The sequence below is a fragment of the Pelodiscus sinensis genome, chromosome 24 (assembly GCF_049634645.1).
Source record: "Pelodiscus sinensis isolate JC-2024 chromosome 24, ASM4963464v1, whole genome shotgun sequence".
Taxonomy (NCBI): domain Eukaryota; kingdom Metazoa; phylum Chordata; order Testudines; family Trionychidae; genus Pelodiscus; species Pelodiscus sinensis.
This window is the reverse complement of record NC_134734.1, coordinates 22,830,523-22,852,008: the sequence shown is the minus strand read 5'-3', so window position 1 is coordinate 22,852,008 and position 21,486 is coordinate 22,830,523. Positions and strand designations below refer to the sequence as shown.

The 21,486-nt window shown below is 69.5% G+C and overlaps 1 protein-coding gene across 3 annotated transcripts in view; it reads right to left on the bottom strand.

The window, feature by feature from the left end:
* KCNN3 (potassium calcium-activated channel subfamily N member 3) overlaps positions 1-20,357 on the bottom strand; it is a 64,496-nt gene extending 44,139 nt beyond the window's left edge. For 2 of the 3 annotated variants that reach the window (XM_075907539.1, XM_075907540.1), the window contains exons 1-2: positions 19,795-20,357; positions 11,431-11,526 (exon numbers count right to left, since the gene is read on the bottom strand). In XM_075907539.1, coding sequence (XP_075763654.1) covers positions 11,431-11,526; positions 19,795-20,271 — 573 coding nt within the window. In that variant the 5' untranslated portion in view covers positions 20,272-20,357. Of the gene's footprint in view, positions 1-11,430; positions 11,527-11,847; positions 11,966-19,794 lie in introns of those variants that run through there. The other variant, XM_075907541.1, reaches the window with a different exon arrangement.
* Between the last annotated feature and the right edge of the window lie 1,129 nt (positions 20,358-21,486).

Sequence of the window (21,486 nt, the reverse complement as noted above, 5' to 3'; positions counted from 1 at the left end):
AAGTCACTAGCCCCCCCCAACTCGCCCTCCAAAGACACAGAAGTGACTAGGCCCCGCAGGCGGCCCCAGAGACCCCAGGACCGTGGACCCGTGGACCCTGGACCCGTGGACCCCAGGACCCTGGACTTGTGGACCCCAGGACCCGTGGATCCTGGACTCTGAGCCGTGGACCCCAGGACCCATGGGATTTCCCCATCGCCCGGCCAGGGCAGCGGGTTACGCCTGCTCCCACTGGGCCTCCTCCCTGGGGGGGACAAACCCCCAGGCTGACTCGCCCAGCCGCCTGCCCTCTTCCCTGGCCTGTCCCCAGGGCTGTTGCTGTCAGCTGCTTTCGCGAAGCAACCGCTTATCTCAGCGCTCCAAGGGCCAGGGCGAGCCTCGGGCGGGAGCGGCGGGCGGCCTGCTCCTTCCTGCCACGGGCGCTGGAGAAACACAAACAAGCAAAGGAAAGAGCCAAGAGGCTCTCGGCCTCCTTGGGCAGGAAGGGGGACTTCACGGCTGTTTCGTGTCACGGAGCCCAAGGGAAAGGAAGGGAAAGGGGCTGGCGTGTTTCTTCAGCGCCTCGCAGCCGGGAAGTGCACCAGTGGTACTGGGGTTCCCACGGAAACCGCCTCCAAGGGCCAGCAGTAGCCGGTTTGGCTTCCCCAGGAGGGCAGGCCCTCGGCCCAGGGGTAGGGAACACAACACGGAAGGAAGCAAGGCCGGGGCATTCCCCGCTCAGCATGCAGGCCCCCGCCTCCGTGAAGCAGCACCCGCCCGCCCACCCGCACCTAGCCCCGCCTCCGTGAAGCAGCACCCGCCCGCCCGCACCTAGCCCCGCCTCCGTGAAGCAGCACCCGCCCGCCCACCCGCACCTAGCCCGGCCTCCGTGAAGCAGCACCCGCCCGCCCACCCGCACCTAGCCCCGCCTCCGTGAAGCAGCACCCGCCCGCCCGCCCGCCCGCACCTAGCCCCGCCTCCATGAAGCACCACCCGCCCACCCGCACCTAGCCCCGCCTCCGTGAAGCAGCACCCGCCCGCCCGCACCTAGCCCCGCCTCCGTGAAGCAGCACCCGCCCACCCGCACCTAGCCCCGCCTCCGTGAAGCAGCACCCGCCCACCCGCACCTAGCCCCGCCTCCATGAAGCAGCACCCGCCCGCCCGCCCGCCCGCACCTAGCCCCGCCTCCATGAAGCACCACCCGCCCACCCGCACCTAGCCCCGCCTCCGTGAAGCAGCACCCGCCCGCCCGCCCGCCCGCACCTAGCCCCGCCTCCATGAAGCAGCACCCGCCCGCCCGCCCGCACCTAGCCCAGCCTCCGTGAAGCAGCACCCGCCCGCCCGCCCGCCCGCACCCAGCCCAGCCTCCGTGAAGCAGCACCCGCCCGCCCGCCCGCACCCAGCCCGGCCTCCGTGAAGCAGCACCCGCCCGCCCGCCCGCACCCAGCCCAGCCTCCGTGAAGCAGCACCCGCCCGCCCGCCCGCACCCAGCCCAGCCTCCGTGAAGCAGCACCCGCCCGCCCGCCCGCACCCAGCCCGGCCTCCGTGAAGCAGCGCCCGCCCGCCCGCCCGCCCGCACCCAGCCCGGCCTCTGTGAAGCAGCGCCCGCCCGCCCGCACCCAGCCCGGCCTCCGTGAAGCAGCACCCGCCCGCCCGCACCCAGCCCGGCCTCTGTGAAGCAGCGCCCGCCCGCCCGCACCCAGCCCGGCCTCTGTGAAGCAGCACCCGCCCGCCCGCACCCAGCCCGGCCTCCGTGAAGCACCGCCCGCCCGCCCGCACCCAGCCCAGCCTCCGTGAAGCAGCACCCGCCCGCCCGCACCCAGCCCGGCCTCCGTGAAGCAGCACCCGCCCGCCCGCACCTAGCCCGGCCTCCATGAAGCAGCGCCCGCCCGCCCGCACCCAGCCCGGCCTCCGTGAAGCAGCGCCCGCCCGCCCGCACCCAGCCCAGCCTCCGTGAAGCAGCGCCCGCCCGCCCGCACCCAGCCCGGCCTCCGTGAAGTAGCACCCGCCCGCCCGCCCGCACCCAGCCCGGCCTCTGTGAAGCAGCACCCGCCCGCCCGCCTGCACCCAGCCCGGCCTCCGTGAAGCAGCACCCGCCCGCCCGCCCGCACCCAGCCCGGCCTCTGTGAAGCAGCACCCGCCCGCCCGCCCGCACCCAGCCCGGCCTCCGTGAAGCAGCACCCGCCCGCCCGCCCGCCCGCACCCAGCCCGGCCTCTGTGAAGCAGCACCCGCCCGCCCGCCCGCACCCAGCCCGGCCTCTGTGAAGCAGTGCCCGCCCGCCCGCACCCAGCCCAGCCTCCGTGAAGCAGCGCCCGCCCGCCCGCACCCAGCCCGGCCTCCGTGAAGCAGCACCCGCCCGCCCGCCCGCACCCAGCCCGGCCTCCGTGAAGCAGCACCCGCCCGCCCGCCCGCACCTAGCCCCGCCTCTGTGAAGCAGCACCCGCCCGCCTGCCCGCACCCAGCCGCGCCTCTGTGAAGCAGCACCCGCCCGCCCGCCCGCACCCAGCCCGGCCTCTGTGAAGCAGCACCCGCCCGCCCGCCCGCACCCAGCCCGGCCTCTGTGAAGCAGCACCCGCCCGCCCGCACCCAGCCCTGCCTCTGTGAAGCAGCGCCCGCAGGGAGGGACGAGGGGCGTGGGCATGGCTGGCGTGGGCACCCCGAGGCCACGCTGCAACGCCCTTGTCTGGCTCAAGCTGGGACACTCAGTGCCCAGCCAGGGTGTCTGCCTCTCCCAGAGCCCCTCCCGCCAGCTGCTCGCTGACTCTGCCAGGGCACAAGCTCTTCCTTCGGGGGGGGGGGCGACCTGCACCTCACTCAGCTGCAGCCAAGCTGAGCCCGGGGACAGGCCAAAGCCGGCTCAACAGGCACCAGGACCACCCTTCGAGCAGGCCCGAGCCACGCGCTGAGCGCTGGGAGCCTGCTCAGTTAAAGCCGGGGGGGAGCAGAACTGGGCCGGCAGGTCTCTCGTGCAGTGGGGACTGGTCCCAATTTCAGCCTTGCCCGGCCACACGCCTACAGCCCCCGGGCGGATACGGAGCGAGCTGCACCGAGCCTACACGTGGGAGGCGCCAGTCACCCCGTTTCCAGCGAGGGCGGGCGCCGCAGGCTGTGCTGGTGCCGCTGGTCCCCCCGCCTCCTCCGCGGGGACCGGGCCGCAGAGCACGCGCACGCAGCCCTCAAGCGCATCCCTCGCTTGACACCAAGAGTGCAGCGGAGTCTGCTCCCAAGTGCCTTCCTCTCCCAGGGAGGAGCTCAACGGCCCATGGGGCACTTGGGCCCCGACTCCCCTAGGAAGCTGGGCCGCTCTCCGGCCACAGGGGCCCTGGGAAACTCCTCTCTGGTTACCCCCCGGGCGCAGGGAGACAGGCAGGATGGGAGGTTGCAATGCAGCCCCCCAGCGACTTCTGGTGCGACCTGCAGCAGCCGGTGAGAATCCATTAGCAGTGCCCTGGCAAGTGCTAATTAACGAGAGGAAGAGGCAGAGAAGGGGGAGGATTCGGCTTCCCTGCTCCGAGCCTGGCTCCGGACCAAAGCGAGAGCCGGGCTGCGGGACGCTCTCTGGGAACAGCCGGGCACAGCCCCCAACGCAGCATCAGCGGGCGTGAGAGGCGACGGAGAGCCCCCCGGCACAGCGCCGGAGCACAGCCGGCCGTGCTGTCTTCCTCCTGCCCCTTGCTCTGCCCTGGTCGCACCCCGGCCCCTCCGCAGGAGCGTGGCTGTGTGCTGGGGCTTGGCACAGCCTGCACTGGGGCTGCTGCTGTGGGTTCGGACCCCTCGCTCCTCTGTCTCAGGGGTGAACGAGGCCCTCCCCCACAGGAGGCGGGGTGGCCTGCCCACGCAGGAGTGCTGCAGTGGCAGCTTGATCAGCAAGTGCCAGCGGCCCGTGTGGCCAGCGAGGTCCTGCCCCGCCCCGGGGCGAGTGGCTGCCAGCCCTCGCTGGAGTTAGCCTGCCTAACCCTTTCCACTACAAGACTAGCGTGCTCCTCTCCACAGGGCGGGAGCATCTCCCGCGCTTGCAGCAGGGCAGGCACAGAGCCATGCCCCCGGTGCCCAGCCTCGCGCCAGCGCCACGAAATCCCACCCAGCGGGGCAGAGAGAGAAGCCGTGTAACACAGCTCCCCTGCCCTTCTCACGCAGCTGCCTCTGACCGGCCAGAGTAACCCTGGCCACCAACCCGGGCACACTTGGAACCTTGGGTGAAGGGCAGTTTGGACACGTCCTGGCCACAATTCTGCCTCAGTTTCCCTAGCTGTGAATAGGGGCCCCGGGGGTCCTGCCGCTTCGGTGGCTCATTTGGGTCCAGCGCAGGGAGAGGGCTGTGTTGTGCCAAGTGCTGCAGCTGGGTCCGGAGAGGCCGCCCACAATATGCAGCTTGCTTGGCCACGGCCCGCTCCGGCTTGGCACTGCATCACCCTGCTACGTGGCAGGGCCCGGCTCCCCCCCACTGCCGCCTCTGGGTTAGCTGGCAGCCCCTTCTGCTCAAGAGCCCAGTGCTCATCAGGAGAGGGAGGTAATTGGCTCATTAGCATTCTCGGCCTGCAAGCCCGCGGCGGGACCCAGAACACGCAGCCGGCAGGAGAGGAGAGGAGAGGACTCGGCGCCAGCTGCTGCCTGCATCCTTGCGGTGGGGGCCGGGGGCAAGCAGCACCCACCGTGGTCTCAGAGTCAGCCCAGTGCTGCCTGAGCGGCTGGCCGGGACTCCCTGCCCCGGCGATGCAGGAGAGGCAGCGCCAATGCAGCGTCTTCCACAGCCCTGGCTGGAAGCAGGAAAAGAAAAAGGCCCCTGCCCCGCAGACCCGACAGAGACAGGACTGGGCTGTATCCCGGCCAACCTGCGCCCGGGCCCTGGGGCGGGCTTGGCTGCCCCCCCCCCCCCCGCCCCAGGCAGAAGAGCGCAGCCCTGCTGACCCCCCAGGCCAACGCTGCAGGGCACCGGGGGAAGCCGATCTCAGCTGCCTAGGAAAGTGAAAGCTGAAGGAAAGTGTCCAGCAGCAGCGAGCAAGAGAGCAGCTCTCCCCTCGGGCTGCCCCACGGGCCTGCCCGGGCCATGCTGCCGGCACGAGGGGGACGCCGGCCCCTCAGAGGCTGCCGGGGGCTCATCTCAGCTGTGCGGGCCCCACGGGGCTGGGCCTCACGCTGTTACTGTCACTTAGGCCCAACTTGCCTACAGCCGCTCCCGAGAGGCACGGCCAGGCTCCCTGGTGTGCCGGGGGCACGGGCCCCAGGGGGCTCCACGGGCTCCGAGCCCAGGACAGGCCCCGTGCAGCCCCCGGGCTGTGCCACCTGCAGCAGCACAAAACCCCCCCTGCGACGCCACCTGCTCTCGGGAGCAACTGGCTGGGGGTCCGGCCTCGCTCAGCCTTGGCCTTCCCCGGCGCTGGCGGGAGCCGCGTGCCCTCAGTTTGTTGGCTTTGCAGGAGCGGGGCAGCTGCCTCGGCCAGGCGGCTCGGCCTGCAGGAGGGGTGCGCGGCCTGGGGACTGACCAGCTGTGACGGCGCGGCGGGGATCCGCAGCAAGACGGGAGTCCCCCAGCCAGTGGAATATGGAAGGTTTATTGCTTCTCTGAGATACCGTACGGCACAGGCGCGATGGGGCCGTAGGAATCAGGGGCCGACGGCCCTAGACCCCGTGGGGCAGGGCTACCCAGGCCCTGAGCCCCCAGCACTCCGCTTAGTCCCGTCTCTCCATGTTAGCCCAGCTCCCAGCCTGCCCCCAGCCAGGTGTCCGTCTCCGCCCCCCTCCCTTTGTCTCTCCCCTGGGAAGAGCCTTGTTACCTGCTCAGGCTGGGCAGAGGTGTCTGGGCCAACACACGTGGGTGAGTCAGTGGGAATCGCACCTCACCGCAGCCAGGTGGGGGCACCGGGTTACCGAGCAGACAGCCCCCCCCCCCCCCCCCGCTATGTCACACCAGCATGCTCCTCCCGGTGTGTGCGCCTCGCCCTACCGCTGCCTCGAGGGGCGCACACGCCGGCCTGAGCCCCCGCAGGCAGAGTGAGGGCTTGGGGCCGCGGGAACTTCCTCCTGGGGCATTTCCCCCCCCCCCCCCGTCTCTTGGAGCTGGGGAGGCTGCCAGGCCACGGAGCACAGCCCCCCCAACTGTCCTAGGGGTGGGGAGGCTGCCAGGCTGCAATTGGCAGCCCCCCGCCATGTCATGGGATGGGTGGGGGCCACCAGGCCTTGCTTTGCAGCCCCCCCCAGCATGTCCTGGGGGGCAGGGGCTCGTGGCCACCCCCTGCCGTGTGGTGGGGAAGGGCCGATGCTGGGGGCAGGGCCAGGTGGTGGCTGCATGTGGACAGAGCTGAAGCCGGGCTGTGGTGCGGCGGCTGCGAGCGCCGGAGCACACCCTGGCCCCCGCCCCCGCCCCCAGAGCAGCTGCACCACAGCCTGGCTTCAGCTGCGGCAGCTGCCCAAGGAGCCGTAGTTGGTTCTCACGGGCCAGAAGCTGCCGACTCCCGGTGGAGTCTGAGCCCCCGCATAAGCCACGCCCCACTGTGGACTAGCGGCTGCCTGGGGCGCCAGCTCACCCTCCAGCCCCCCCCCAGCTGCCCTGCCCACAAGCCCCAGGCCCCGCAGCAGCCAAGGGGGGTAGTTTTCCCCGGGGAGAGGGAAAAGGCTGTGCTGACGCCTGTAGCAGGGTGGGCGGAGGGGCTTTCTAGGAGGGGGCAGCGGCCCCAGGCTGCCGGCAGATGCGCCCCAGGGTTCAGTGGGGGGGGTGGAGTCCGGCTGTCTCTTCCCAACCGCGTTCAGAGGGAGGAGGGGGGTGGGGGCTGGGCCGCCAGGTTTCCCTTTTCACTAGTGAGTGAAGCCCCAGGAGCGGGGGGAGTGTTATGGGCCCCCCAACATCACACAGGTGCTGCAGCCTGGCTAGAACGTCCCAAGCCTAGCGTGCGGGGACCCCGGCCCGGGCTGGCCTGGGAACTGAGCGCGTGGCCCAGGGGAAGAGCTGCTGGGGGAGGCAGGAGAGGCGCGCTCCAGCCAAGCGACCTCGAACAGAGCGCAAAGCAACAGCCCTTGGATTAAGCAGCTACCGGCAGCTCGAGGAGGAACAGCCCTCTGGGAACCGCGTGTGCCGCTGGCATTTGCCTTAATCTCCTTAAGCCGGAGGAAGGACTTGCTGCCGGGGCCATGCCCTGCGTACCCTGGCCGTGCCAAGGCCGGCCTTCCGGGCCCAAAGCCCAGCACACCCCCGCGGGGCTGGCGGGTATGAAACCGGGGGGGGAGGGCGCACAAGGCTCGGCAGGAGGAGGAAGGTGCAGCCCGGGGCTGGGGAGCGCAGGGCAGATGGGAGCAACCTGCCAAGGTGGGCCGGAGGGGGGGATGGGGAGGGACAGCAAACCCCCACCCATGGCAATGTCTCCTCCCAGGGCACCTCCACTGGCCGGGGATCAGGGCCCTTTGGCAGGGCTGGGGCAGCAGCAGCCAAGCTGTGAACAGCTCAGGGCTGGGCTCTCGGGATCACCCAGCCCCGTTGGCGCACAGGGCCTGGGCCTGCTCCGGCACCCCCGGGCAGCGGGGCAGAGCTGCAAGGGAGCAGGGCTGTGTCCATCTCCCACATGGCAATTGAAGGGGGGGGCTGTGACAGCAAGTCGTGGTCCCCCCGCTCCTGCTGCCGCGGAGCAGCCAGAACGGTTCTACAGGCTGGCGCAGGCTGAGGGGTTATTGCTCCTCCGGGTACAGCCCAGCACAGACGGGACGTGGCTACAGGAGTCAGGGCCTGGCTGCCTCAGACCCTTGGGGGAGGGGATCCATCGCCCCCCCCAACCCCCAGCTTAGTCTGTCCCCTTCACGTTTCCCAGCCAGGACCTGCCTCACACCCTGCCCCAGCCAGGTGGCATCTCCACCTCCCTCCCTTTGTCTCTCCCCTGGGAAGAGCCTTGTTCTCTGCCCAGGCTGGGCCGAGGTGTCTGGGCCAATCCACAGGTGGGTGAGTCCATGGGAATCGCACCTCACAGCGCAGGGAACAAGGGGTCACTGAGTAGACAGCCCCCCCGGGGGCTCTCTTCCTGAGGGCAGCTCTGGGAACAGGCTTTCTGCTGCCACGGAGTCCCCAAGGCCCTCGCGGGGCTGGGCTCTCAGCCAGGCTCCCGCAGAAGCAGCCAACAGCACCTGCTGGGGCTGCCCCACACTGGGGGGGCCGCTCAGTGGAGGAGAACAGCCGCTGGGCGGGGGGACCCAGGCCCTGGCCTTGTGCAGCACGAGCGCCCGGGGCAGCGAAACCAGAACCGGGGCAGCTGCCTCTCATCCCACTGCTCTCGCCGGCTGAGCCGCTAAGGGCGCCGATGGGAAAGGGCGTGGCCGGGCCCCCCCCACCAGGGCCCACGCTGCAGGTGGCCACAGAGCCAGAGCCCCCAGGGCAGGTGCAAGGGCAGCGGGAACGGAGCAGGGAGATGCACGGGGCCAGGGCTAGGGCCAGCGGCAGGAGCAGGGTCCTGGGGCAGCACCCCGCTCTCTGAGCAGGCGTTTCCACTCCATGCGGCGGTCGTGGGCCAGCTCTGGCTAACTGGTCTCCCCTCGGAGCGCCCCGCAAAGCCCACGGCACCGCAGAAGGAACGCGGCTCAGTCTTGCGAGGGCTGCTCTGAGCTTGCAGCCAGGGCCCAGCCCCCTGGAAAGTTGCCAAGTCTTTGCGGGGCAAACAGCATTTCCATGCGGGCCAGAGGTCGGCGCGTGGCTAGAAGGCCTGGGAGTCCGAGGCAGATCCGACCTGCGGCCAGCGCCCGGGGGGGTGCGTGAGCCCGATGCCCGAGAACCCCGGCGGGCCGGGGGCAGGCGTGCACTGACCATGCTGCCCGGCTCCGCAAAGGCCAGCGCTCGCCCAGCTGTTTGCTTTGCCACGTGCAGCGAGAGGAAAGGGCAGCAGCTGCTTGCTGGCCGGTCCTGCTGGGGATCAGAAACCTGCAGGTGGCCCGGCTTCCGCCGAGTGCCACGCCTCAGGGGATGGCCACGCCAGCAGGGCCTGTGGCTTCGTGGGAGCGCACGAGGCCCAAGCACCTTAGCCAGCCACCGCAGCGCAGAGAACCAAGGGCAGCTTGTGCCCTGCAGACAGGCACCAGGGCTGTCCCTGCCTTCCGGGGGCTGGCAGGGGGAGGGCCCACGCCCCCAGGGCCAGTTAAACCCCAGCCCTGCCCGCTGCTCGCCCAGGAGCGTGGAACAGTGTGGCTTTCACCAGCAGAGCCTGGCTGTGGGGACGTCACCCCGCTAGGAGCGCAGGGGAGGGGAGAGCGGCTCAGCGGGAAGCCAGGAATCACAGGCATGTGGGTGGAACTCCCGCCCCCGGCTCTGCCCTGCACGGGGCTCCCAGCCCGCAGCAGCACACGTAATGCACCGAGCCTGGAGGCGGGCCCAGCTCCCGAAGCTGGACAGCTCCCTGCCGGAGCAGCCACGGCCTCCCCCAAGGTCAGAGGCAGGAGAAGCGTCTCTCCAGGGAAGGACCAGTGAGCCAGGGGGCCGGTGGTTTCCAGCCCCTGGGCTAGCAAAGCGGCTCTGCTTTTCCACGCGCCATTCCCCCCGCGGCGGTCACACGGCGAGCCGGCGGCCGGGCCCACCAGGGCAGGCACGGACAGGGCTGCCCTCGGAGGCTGCTGCGCCTGTGCAGGGACCAGGCCGCTCTCGGGCACGGATTGCGCAGTGCTTGGAAGCAGGGCCGGGCGGGGGACCCGGGCAGCTCATGAGTGGGAGGCGCGTCCCGCTGGCTTCGGAGGCTGGTTGTTTTCAGGGTTTGACCGTGTCCCGCCAGGCAACGGTGCTCTCACCTCAGACGCCTCAGCACTAGGTCAGAGCCGCATCCAGAGGCCAGGGGAAGGGACATTCCCAGAGCCACGGGGGAGCCTGTCCCCGCCCAGTGCACCTGGCAGGGCCGTGGAGGGAGAGCGTGTGTGGGGCCACTTAGCAAGCGATTTGAGCTTTCCATGGCTGCCACAAGCAGCAAGAGGTCTGCCCATCTCCCTTCGGCTCCTCGCCCAGCCAGGGGCTCCTGAGAGCAGGCAGCAAACACGGCACCATCACCCCTGGGCTGCCTCACGCTGGGAGCAGCCCAGGGCAGAGACCTCCGGGACCCCCAGGCAGGGAACCTTCCACTCCTCCAAGGGAAATGGTAAAACTGAGAAGAGACGTAAAACCGAGCCAGGGAAACGCAGGTTGTTACACAGCACGCGATTACTCAGTGGAACTCCCTGCCACAGGACACTGGAGGCCCGAAGCTTTGCTGGATTCCAAGGAGGCATGGATGTTGCTCTCGGTACCGGGAGCATCGAGAGGGGCGATAGTCGGGGCCAGGCACATTGGAGAAGGGCTCAAAGGCCACAACCAAACCCTCACCCAAGAAGGTCCCACCTCTGGCACAGCACCTTCCTATGAGGCACTGGCCATCAGAAGAGCATCAGAGCAGCCAGACAGGATCAGACCAAAGGCCCATCCAGCCCAGTGTCCTGCTGGCCCACAGTGGCCAACGCCAGGTGCCCCAGAGGGAGTGAACACAGCAGGGAATCCTCACTTGATCCCTCCCATCACCCATTCCCAGCCTCTGACAAGCAGAGGCGACAGACACCCTCCCTACCCAGCCTGGCTAACAGCCATTGATGGACCTAATCTCCATCAATCGATCTAGCTCTTTTCTGAACCCTGTCCAAGTCCAACTCTTCACGACATCCTCCGGCGAGGAGTTCCATAGGTTGGCTGTGCACGGCGCAAAGAAAAACTTCCTTTGGTTTATTTGAAACCTGCTGCCTGTTCATTGCATCTGGTGACCCTGACTTCTTTTATTGTGGGAATACGTAAATAACTTTTCCTTCTTCACTTTTTCCAACCAGTCATGATTGTATAGACCTCGATCGTCCCCCCCTTTGCCTCCTCTTTTTCCTGCCAGGCTGGACAGGAGACAAGTGCCCTGTTCTGTACCCCTCCCTTCGCCCCCACAGTTCCCGGTAGCCTTGCTCGGGGAGGAGCATAGGACAGGACAGACACAAAGGCAGCCAAGCCCTCTTACCCAGCTTAGGGCCCAGCTAGAACGGAGAACCTGCCTCCCTCTCCCGAGGGGCTGGGCCCCCAGCACTGTGTTCCTCCTGGCCTGGGAGGGGCTTTCCAGGGCCTCTCCCCTGCACGTAGCTGGAGCAGAGGCCTGGGCTTGCACTGCTTGTGTAGTGCCAGGTGGGCTGCCGGTGTCCTCAGGAACGAGCCAGCGCGGTCTCACGCCTGCAGCTGGCTCACTTTGAGACCCTCACCCTTCCCGGCTTGGCACCGAGCACCCGCAGGAAGGGGTCTGCGCTGCCCCCTCGCACGAGCCTCGTGCGACCATCCCTGTGCGTCCTCGTGCGACCATCCAGTGTGTCCAGCGCTGACGCTGCAGCTCCCCCAAGGGGGCTGGCGCAGGGTTACGGCCCCGTCATCCCACCACACAGACCTGGCCAGACAGGCGCCAGGTGCTCCCAGATCCCTCCCCGCCAGGGGCGCCTACCTGCACTTCCCGCGTGTGGTAGGCGATGATCAAGCCCAGCAGGATGACGGTTGACAGGCTGATAAGGCATTTCAGGGCCAGAGAAAACATGGACTCCTGGAGGAGGACGGAGAAAGCATTAGGGCAGCGAGGGCGGGGGGGGGGGGGTATCCCAGGGACACAAGGAGAAGGGGGGTTCCCTGGCCAGGGCAGACGGGCGTGCACGGGCCTTGGAGAACACAACACCCCCCTCCCTGCAGGGGCGCTGCGGCACACGGCTCACCCTCCTGAGCCCAGAAGGCGCATGCCTCCCCCGGCAGGCAGCTTCCCCGGGACAGGCCTGTGCCCCCTTCTCCTCGGACAGCTCCCCCCCATCCCTGCAGGGCCCAGGACGGCTCCCCCCTCCCCGCAGGGCCCAGCAAAGGCTGAGCAGCTCACCCCAGAGTCCTGACCCCCAGGATCTTGCTCTAGCCACTAGCTAACACTGCCTCCAGGCAGCAGTGAGACCCTATGGCTGAGGCATCCTGCGCCGACCACTGAGCAGCCAGCCCCAGCACCCGGGGAACAGCCAGCCCTGTTTGCAGGCCAGCGTGGGGTGCGGCCATGCGTCTGACAACAGGAAGCCACAGGCCGTGCTGACACCCCGTCATGTGGGGGATGTGGCAAGCCACCGCCGCTTGGATTGCTGTTACTGCTGCAAGGGGAGGGGAAAAATCCAGCCCCCAGGCCTCCGAGTGTGCGCAGGAATGTCCCTGCACGAGCCCGCAGCCCCCTCCAGCAGGGCCACTGCAGGCAGGGCTGGTGCGTGGGGCACAAAGGGGAGTGAGACGCCGGCCGGGGTCTGGTGACTCAGTTTCCAGTCTGGGAAACGGGGCCATCCCCTCCCTCCTGCCCAGGGCTGCGAGGCTGAAGGTGCTCGCAGGGCAGCGCTGGAGGCTGTACCAGCTGCCAATGCCTGAGCGCGGCGGAGGGGGGTGGGGGGGGAGAGGTGCTGCTTGCACACTCGCCCCCGGCTGGAGAGCCCCAGGACCAGGCCACGCAAGCAGCCGCTGGACCAAGGGCTGGCAGCTGGGCGCGTGATGCTCTGGGCATCGATTTGCCGGCTGGAGAAGCAGCCCTGTGCGCAATAAGGTTTTTAATCTAATGCTGCCGGATGTAATTACGGCTCCCTCAGCCAGCCGGGGGATTCCAGCCAGCTGCCGAGAGGCAGCATCAGCCCAGCCCTTGGGATGCCGAGAGCCTCCTCCAGTCAGCCCCAGGAAAATTCAGCCGCCAGGTCTCTGCCCCCAGCACTGCCCACCTGCTCCTCCCCACCACCCCCTTCCCCACCCAGCCCAAGACGGCTGCCCCAGGCTCCCCCCACCGCTGCCATTGCCAGGCCCGCTCCAGCCAAGAGCGCTGGGACCTCAGCACCTAGCGGGCAGGGGGGCTGGCTCCCCTCCCAGGGGACAGAGGCCGCCAGGGAGCACCCTGATTCCTGCAGCCCAACAGGGCACCCACGGGAGCCCAAGCAGCGTGCCCCTTCCCTGCCCCCCCCACCGCGGGGCGCTGGAGTCTGGCTTCTGCCTGACCTGCACACGGATACTGTGAACACCGAGCGCCGCGCCCGACACGCCCAGTCCCTCCCAACCCGCCTCTGCCAGCACAGGGCGGTGTGGGGCTCCCTCCGTGCCAGCCCCCGCCCCTCCACCCAGCAGAGCCACAAGGAACCGAGCCAGAGCCGGGCCCCTCCTTACTGCCTGCACTGGGGCCAGGCCTGCTGTCCCTGGCAGACTCCCCCAGCAAGCTCCGAGCTCCCTGCCTGCGGGGGCCAAGCCCTGCCAGCCACCCCGGGACACCCATCCAGCAAACCAGACCCAGGCGTCCCGCGTGGCCCGGCAGTGGGCAGGGACCGCCCCCTCCAGCACGGCCCAGGGGGTGGAGCAGGGGTAAGCTGGGCAGAATCCACCAGGGAAAGGGGGCAGGGGTGTCAGCAGAGGCCCGGGGGGGGGTACAGCCATTGTGCAGTCTGTCCCTTCACCTTCCCACCAGGCACGCCTCTGCCCACAGCCCCCCCGGCAGCGCCAAGGGTACCAGGGCCTGCTGGGATTGTCTCCACGGCGGGAGGAGGGGCTGGAGACACGGAGCACGGCTGCTCTCCGGGGAAGTGCCCGGGCTGGCTCTGTGGAAGGGGAGACCTCAGGCCGCAAAGCCCTTCTCCGCCAGGCCCGCTGCCCCGTGGGGCTGGGCTAAGCCGGGCGGGGAACCCCTGGGGGTCAGGCGCCCTCGGGATCGCCACTGCAGCGGGCAGGGCGGCAGCACGCGTGGGGCTGGCCACGTGGGGGCTGGCCCAGGGCCGAAGGGGAGTCCTGCCTCAACCCCCTGCAGCCGTGGCCAGGCTTTGGCCGCGTTAGAACGCAGGGCAGCCCGCGGAGCAGGATGGGACGGCCCCCAGCCGAGAAGCCGGCCCGCGCTGCTGTTGGGACACTCCCAGCTTGTTTCACGGGGACTAGCGGGAGGCAGTGTTGCCTAGTGGCTAGAGTCCAGCTGCCCGCCCTGGGGCCGCCCCTCTCCCCGAGCATTTCTGCACAAGAGGAAGTCGGTCCCTAAAAATAGCCCCTTGGCCCCAAGGGAGTAGCGTGCTGGGTACAGCAGGCGACAGGGAAGCGAGGCTGCCCCGCACGGCCACCCATTGTTGTGCGCTCCGCGACTTGGCACCTGCCTCCCCATTGTCTGGGCAGCGCAGCACTCGGGCTATTCACAGCCACGCTCCGCCACACAGCTCCGACTGCCACGGTGCTGCCCCCGCCTACCCCTGCGGCATCCAGCCCTCCAGAGGGACCCCCACTGGCGCCCCTGCATGGTGGGCACTGGCAGGGCTGGCGTCTCTCCTGCAGCCGGACTTGTCAGCTCCCCCGTGCAGGGTCATGGGGTGCCTAGGGCACAGCTGCGGGCCCAGGCAGCAAGGGGCTGCGGGCTGGGATTCAGCACCGTGCTCATGCCGCTTGGCAAAGCCGAGTAAGCAGAGACTCGCCCCTCGCTCGCTGGCGCCGCAGATCGGCAGCTCAGCCGGTTCCCTCGAGAGCAGGGACCGTCCAGGACCAGTTGGCACGGTGCCCTGGGGGAAGTGACCCCACCTCGGGCTCCTGTGAGCCAGCAGGGGTAGGGGCAGGCAGGAAGCCCCCGCAGCGCCTACGGCGGGACTAAGGGGCTGGCTCCACGCTGGAGGCAGGAGACCAAACCAGGTGGGCCTGTGTATGAGGCAGGGCCCTCAAGCGGGGCTCCCATTTCAGGGGAGACATGCAGCCCCCACCGCACTGTGCTGGCCTGATGCTGATGCTGCTCCAGCCCGGCCCCCTGCAGGCAGGGCCAGAGCCCCCCCACCGCAGCCAGGCAGCCGCAGAGGAGGGACTGGCAGGGCAGGGGCCCTGCAGCCAAGGAGGGACAGTCAGGCAGCCAGGTGGGGGCAGGGGCGCACGTGCACAGCCTGTCCTGAGAGGCCCTGGACACAGAAGGGGCTGGAAGGGTGGGAGGGGCAAGAAGCAAAAAGGGATTTTGCCCCAGAGCAAAGGACGACTCCTGGGTTCCGTCCCCAGCCCTGCAGGGCACGGCCCACAGCAGCCACTGCCCACACTGGCACTGCTGCTGCCTGGCCTAGCGGCTGTCTGAAGGGGGCTACGGGCTGCCCCCTCCCACCCCAGATGCAGCCCCATACGGCGCAAGCCGTGGTGAATCTGATGGGGAGCCCTGTTTCCTCCCACGGGGCCCTGGGCTGTGCAGAGTGCCCTGGGCTAGCTGCAGTTGGGGGTCACCCCTCCACGGATCTGCCACCAGCTAGGGCCAGCCTCAGCCGCTATCGAGACGGCGTTAACCCTTCCCGGCTGGGCAGCCCAGGGCCGGCTGCAGGCCGAGGACCGTTCCTGAGGCAGAGAAATGCCCAGTCTGTTCGGGCACGGAGCCGCCTGGGGCCTCGCGACCCTAACCTTTCCCCCACCCCGTGCACACAGGATGGGTGGGACAGAAGGGTTCCTGGCAATTCACCAGGCAGGTGGCTTGATGCCCCACACAGCGCCGCCCTCTGGCGAGGGGGACAGAGTGTGTGGGCTGAGCCACTCTGCGGGAGGATCCCCGGGGCTGCCATGGCACCGGGCAGGACTGAGCCGAGTCTGGCAGCAGCATGGCAAACTCCAGCTGGCCCAGACCCACGGCTCTGGCAGGGCAGACGCAGCTGCCGCCTGTTAGCCTGCTGAAGGGCTCCCTGCAGAATCCATAACACCCCCGCCCACCTCCCATCCCATGGGGGGGCGCACACACCTTCCCAGCACCCCCACCTCAACGCCCCTGCAGCTCTTTCCCCAGGCACGCCCCCACCCTGTGGCTTTCCAGCTCATGAAAAGCCCGGCAAGCCAAGCCAGGCCAAGCTGGAACCGCCCAGGAAACGGAGCCAGAGCAGCAACAATCCCCTTGGCCCCCCAGCAGGGCGGAAAGGTCCAAGCCGAATGACGCCTGGGGAACCCTGCCACACGGCCCCGGTCTTTATGTGCAGCCTGGCCAGAGCTGGCTCCAGAGGGGCTGACAGGAAGGGCGAGCACCGGCTCCCACGCTCGCCCCAGCCCCAAACACAGGGAGAACCGAGAGCAACCGGAGTCCCAGGCCAGCAGAGCCTGGCTCCGAAGGGGGCCTGGGGTTCAGGACAGGCATGCACACACGTGTCGGGGAGGGCCCCACCCATGGCGTGCAGCATGGGCAGCCGAAGGCCCAGCCCAGATAAAACCCCCACACAAAGGGACGGAGTGCCAGCTCCCAGGGGGAGATCTGAGGGGTCCCACTCAGACGCCAGCAGAGGCCTGGGGAGGTCCAGAGGCCCTGCCACACTGCCAGCTGCTGGGTCACCCCAAAACTGCACCTGGAAGCCAGCAGCCCTGGGGCGCCCCACCCAGACACCAAATCCAGCAACACCTCAGGCGCCAGCTCAGTCCTGAGCCCGCAAGCAACCTGGCCCCCACACGCTCTACCGAGAACTGGGCGGGGCCGCTGGCTCTGGACCCCGGGCCGCTGGCTCTGGACCCCGGGCCGCTGGCTCTGGACCCCGGGCCGCTGGCTCTGGACCCCGGGCCGCTGGGGCCCTGCCGGGGCGAGGCTAGAACTAACACCTTGTGTCAGCATTCCACCCAGCCCATGGGCCCCAGGCACAGCCTGCGAGCGCCCGTTCCACAAGGCACCGGGGCTGGGAAATATTAACGAAGAGCAGCCCCCTCCCTGGGGCAGGGACATGGGGAGCCACTGGGGGGGTGCTGCTCGCCTGGGGTGCCCAGCCTGCTCTCCCTTGCCCAGAAGCAGATGCAACCCCGTTCCTCGTCCCTGCACCGCCGAGACCAGGCCACAGAGCATCAGGGCAGCTGGAGCCAGGCTCGAAGGCCCCTCCCCGGCCAGGCACGGCCCCGGCGCGATGCAGCACCTGCCCCGCTGGCTAGGACTGATGAAGAGCATATTGAGACCAGAGTCCAAGCCTGGAAGCTCCGTGCAGGAGTTGGGCTCTCCCCCCAAACCCCAGAACTAGCCCTGCCCCGCCACCCAACCCAGCAATGCTCCGCCCCGCAGATCTGCGCCCTGTGAACCCGCCAGGAGTCTCAGGCATTCCTCCTCTCCGCCTCTGGGTTTCAAGGGGGGTGGAGAAAGGCAGGAGAGCTCCCTCCTCCGCCGGTGTCTCCGATAGCCCCTTCCCACACAACTCTGCCCACATGACCAGGGCTCTGCCTGGCACCGTACTCGGCCAGACGCCAGCCCAGCTGCCGGGCTGCAATCCCCCGTTAGCGAGTGCCAGGAAACGCGCCACGCCGCACAGATCCACCTCCCCGGGCCTGGCCACGCCGCCGCCCCCCACCTGCACGGCGCACGCCCCCCCGGGCGCGGGGGTCTATTCAGCGCCCCTCTCCCGATAGGTATAAATAACGTGACAGATGTCTACACAGAGTTATTCATATCCCTGCCGGCACGGAGCCCGAGAAAGGGAGCAGGGGGAGAGGAGCGGTTCACCCCACCTCGCCAGGGGGCCGTGCCCGTGCCTGCCAGGGGGCGAGACTGGGCTGACCGGAGAGCAGCATCTCACTAGACCGGGATTGCGGAGCGGGAGCCTTGCCTCCCGCAGCTGGGACTCGAGGGCCCGCTCAGGGCTGGGCGCTGCCTGTGGCCCAGGTCGTGTTTGGAAGCCTAACAGCACTGCCCTCCAGCCGGGGGGGGAGTGCAAGAGTGAGCGTCAGCGACACCCCCTGGCTATTCACCCTCCCCTAGGGGCTGGGCTGCCGCACCCCATTAGCGGGCACTTCCCCCAGCCCCTGCCCCCACCCTTCCCCTGCCGCCTAGAGCAGCTGCAGGCTGAGGGACCAGAGCCAGAAGTATCAAAGCCCTGGCAATGCCCACAGCATGCGGATCCCCCTCCGGGCTGGCGGCTGCTCAGGGCCAGAGAGATGGAGCCGGGTGTGCCCCTGCGTGCCAGCACTTTCGACAGCCCACCCATGGCCGGGGAGCCAGGTGGGACCCAGGCCACTGGCAGAGCCCAGAATCTGGGAAGGGGGAAGGGAGTCAGAGCCCTGCTCCTGGAGGGCTGAAGCCACAAAGGGCACTCCCCCAAGCCCAGGCGAAGGGGAGCCCACGGCAGGGCACAGGGCTTTCTAACAGCACTGCACGAGGCTCAGACCGCTGGGGGAGGGAGGGGACGACGCCACCCCACAGGGAAGTTTCCTCTAAACACAACACGGCTGAGGGCAGGCCCCCCTCTCCCCAAGGGGGCAGGGGCAGGCCTGGGGAGTCCCCAGCCACACCGAGCTTCCTAGGCAGGGTCTGTACAGCCCCCACACACGGGGCTTTGCGGCTAACCAGGGCTACCAGATGAGTGGCTCTGGGGAAGCCAGTCCGCCCCAGGAGTGTAGCCGCCCTGGCCCCCCTGCAGCAGGATGGGGGTGGAGCCGCAGGGCAGCCAAGCGGTCCATGGGGAACTGAGCTCTCAGGCAGCAGCTGGAAGGGGGGCCTGGACCCATGGGCAGTGCCCCCTTGCCAGAGGCATCCCCCAGCCCCTGCTCTGTGGCTGGGTTTCCCTGAATAACGTGCCAGGCTCCCAACAGCTGAGCGGCACCAAGTGCCCCACCCACGGGGGGGGGGGGGGGAGGAGGGAGCTGACACTTGGCAAATTACACACAGATCCCTTGTGAGCTCAGAGGATGCAGCTTGTTCCTCCCTGGCCCCACGGCCCCAGGCTGTAACCAGCACCAACCCCCCTCTCCACCCACTGTGTGGGGGGAGGGATCCTTGTGCACCAAGTGCCCGGGGTCCCTCAGCTCCACTGGGTCTGTGCGCCCGCCCCCCGCACACCCACAGCCGTGCTGCAGACCCAGCGCAGGGCACTGCCAACACAGGGAGGGAGGGGCTGGAGTCCCCCCACCACCTAAGGCTACCAGGTTTTGGGGGGGAGGGGGAGAGGATACATCCCTACAGGGTTGTGTCACAGGACAGAACCTTTCACCGGAGCTCACTCACGCCTGGGGATGCCAGGGAGGGCTGGAAACCCTACTCCAGCCCCCCCCGGCCTCAGACCCCCCAGCCCCAGAACTTGCCCATGGTGGGGTACATGCCCCTGCACAGACTCAATGGGGGATCCCACTAAACCCCCTCCCTGAGAGAGGGGACCCTCCTCGCGGCCTCTTCAGGAAGGGGATCCCTGCTTGCAGCCCCAGACTCCCTGGCCCAGCCCCCTGCCAGCACCCCAGGAACACACCCACAAGCCCCTGCACAGACCCAGGAGGGGGAATTCCACTAACTCCCCTCCCTGAGAGGGGAACCCCCTTGCAGCCTCCTCTCGCCTCAGACCTCCCGTGGGCAGAGCCCTCTGCCTGCACCCCAGGAACACGCTGACCAGCCCCGGAACAGACCCAGGAGTGGGGCTCCCACTAGCCCCCTACCTGAGAAGGGATCGCCCTCACAGCCCCCCCCAGGGAGGGGACTCCTCTTTGCAGCCCCACTCCCTAGCCAGCCCCAGACACACCCTGCCTAGGGGTCCAAGCCCTTCCACAGACACAAGGGGGGACCCCATTAACCCCCACCTTCCCAGAGAGAGGCACCCCGCACAGCCCCCTGCAGCCTCAGAACCCCTGGAACACACCCCCAAGAGCAGGGGGTCTCCCCCTCGCAGCCCCCCCCCAGCCTCAGCCCCCCCAGACCCCGCCCCCTCACAGCCACCTGCAGCCTCAGAACCCCTGGAACACACCCCCAAGAGCGGGGGGTCGCCCCCTCGCAGCCCCCCCCCAGCCTCAGCCCCCCCGGACCCCGCCCCCTCGCAGCCCCCTGCAGCCTCAGAGCCCGCCCCCTCGCAGCCCCCCAGACCCCGCCCCCCAGCCCCCCGGGGGGGCGCACCTTGGAGTAGAGCCCCCAGGACAGCTCGGTCTCGATCACCATGACGACGATGCCAAACATGCCGAAGATGAGCGCGTAGTCGCTCAGCCGCTTGCGCTTCTCGAAGAGCGCGCGCCGGTGGCCCAGGCGGTAGCCGATGCTGGGCGGCTTGCGCTTGGGCGCGCGGGGCGGCGGCGGGCGGCGGCGCGGCGGGGCGGCGGGGGGGGGCGGCGCGGGGGGGCCGCGGGGCTGCAGCGGCTGCGCCTCGGGCTCGGCCTCCAGCAGGTTGCGGCGCGAGGCGCTCAGGCGGCTCAGGGGCTTCATGCCGCCGCCGCTGTACTTGCAGGAGCTCACGGCGATCTCGGTGAAGGGGTTGCTGTCCCGCCGCGGCGCCTGCGGGCTGGGCTGCCGGTGGCGCGCGGGGGCCGGGCCGGGCGAGGCGAGCAGCAGGGCCCCGGCCCGCGGGGGCTGCTCGGGGGCCCCCGGCGGCGCCTCCATGCTCGGGGGCTCCCGGCGCGCGGGCGGGGCGGCTGGGCGCCTTCGCCGGGGCTGCGCTGCGGGCGCCTTGTGCTCGCCGGCCCCGCCCCCGGGCCCGGCCCCGCCCGCGGGGAGGGGCGGGGCGGGGCGGGGCCGCGCGGGGCACGGCGGGAGTTGTAGTTGGCCGCGTGCCCGGGAGGGGGGGCGGGGCTGCCGGTTGGGGAGGGGGCATGGTGGGGATGAGGGCTTCACGGGGGGGGGGGGGTTAACAGGTGGGCTGGGTGCAGGGGGAGGGGAGGGGGGTGCATGGGCGGGAGGGGGTGGGGGGTTAACAGGTGGGTTGGGTGCAGGGGGAGGGGAGGGGGTGCATGGGCGGGAGGGGGTGGGGGGTTAACAGGTGGGTTGGGTGCAGGGGGAGGGGAGGGGGTGCATGGGCGGGAGGGGGTGGGGGGTTAACAGGTGGGTTGGGTGCAGGGGGGACGGGAGGGGGTGCATGGGCAGGAGGGGGTGGGGGGTTAACAGGTGGGTTGGGTGCAGGGGGACGGGAGGGGGGTGCATGGGCAGGAGGGGGTGGGGGGTTAACAGGTGGGTTGGGTGCAGGGGGAGGGGAGGGGGGTGCATGGGCAGGAGGGGGTGGGGGGTTAACAGGTGGGTTGGGTGCAGGGGGACGGGAGGGGGGTGCATGGGCAGGAGGGGGTGGGGGGTTAACAGGTGGGTTGGGTGCAGGGGGAGGGGAGGCGGGGTGCATAGGCAGGAGGGGGTGGGGGGTTAACAGGTGGGTGCAGGGGGAGGGGAGGGGGTGCATGGGCAGGAGGGGGTGGGGGGTTAACAGGTGGGTTGGGTGCAGGGGGAGGCGGGTGCATAGGCAGGAGGGGGTGGGGGGTTAACAGGTGGGTTGGGTGCAGGGGGAGGGGGAGGGGGGTGCATGGGCAGGAGGGGGTGGGGGGTTAACAGGTGGGTGCAGGGGGAGGGGAGGGGGGTGCATAGGCAGGAGGGGGTGGGGGGTTAACAGGTGGTTGGGTGCAGGGGGAGGGGAGGCGGGTGCATAGGCAGGAGGGGGTGGGGGGTTAACAGGTGGGTGCAGGGGGAGGGGAGGCGGGTGCATAGGCAGGAGGGGGTGGAGGGTTAACAGGTGGGTTGGGTGCATGGGGAAGGGAAGGGGTGCATGGGTGGGAGGGGTGGGGGGTTAACAGGTGGGTTGGGTGCAGGGGGAGGGGAGGGGGGTGCATAGGCAGG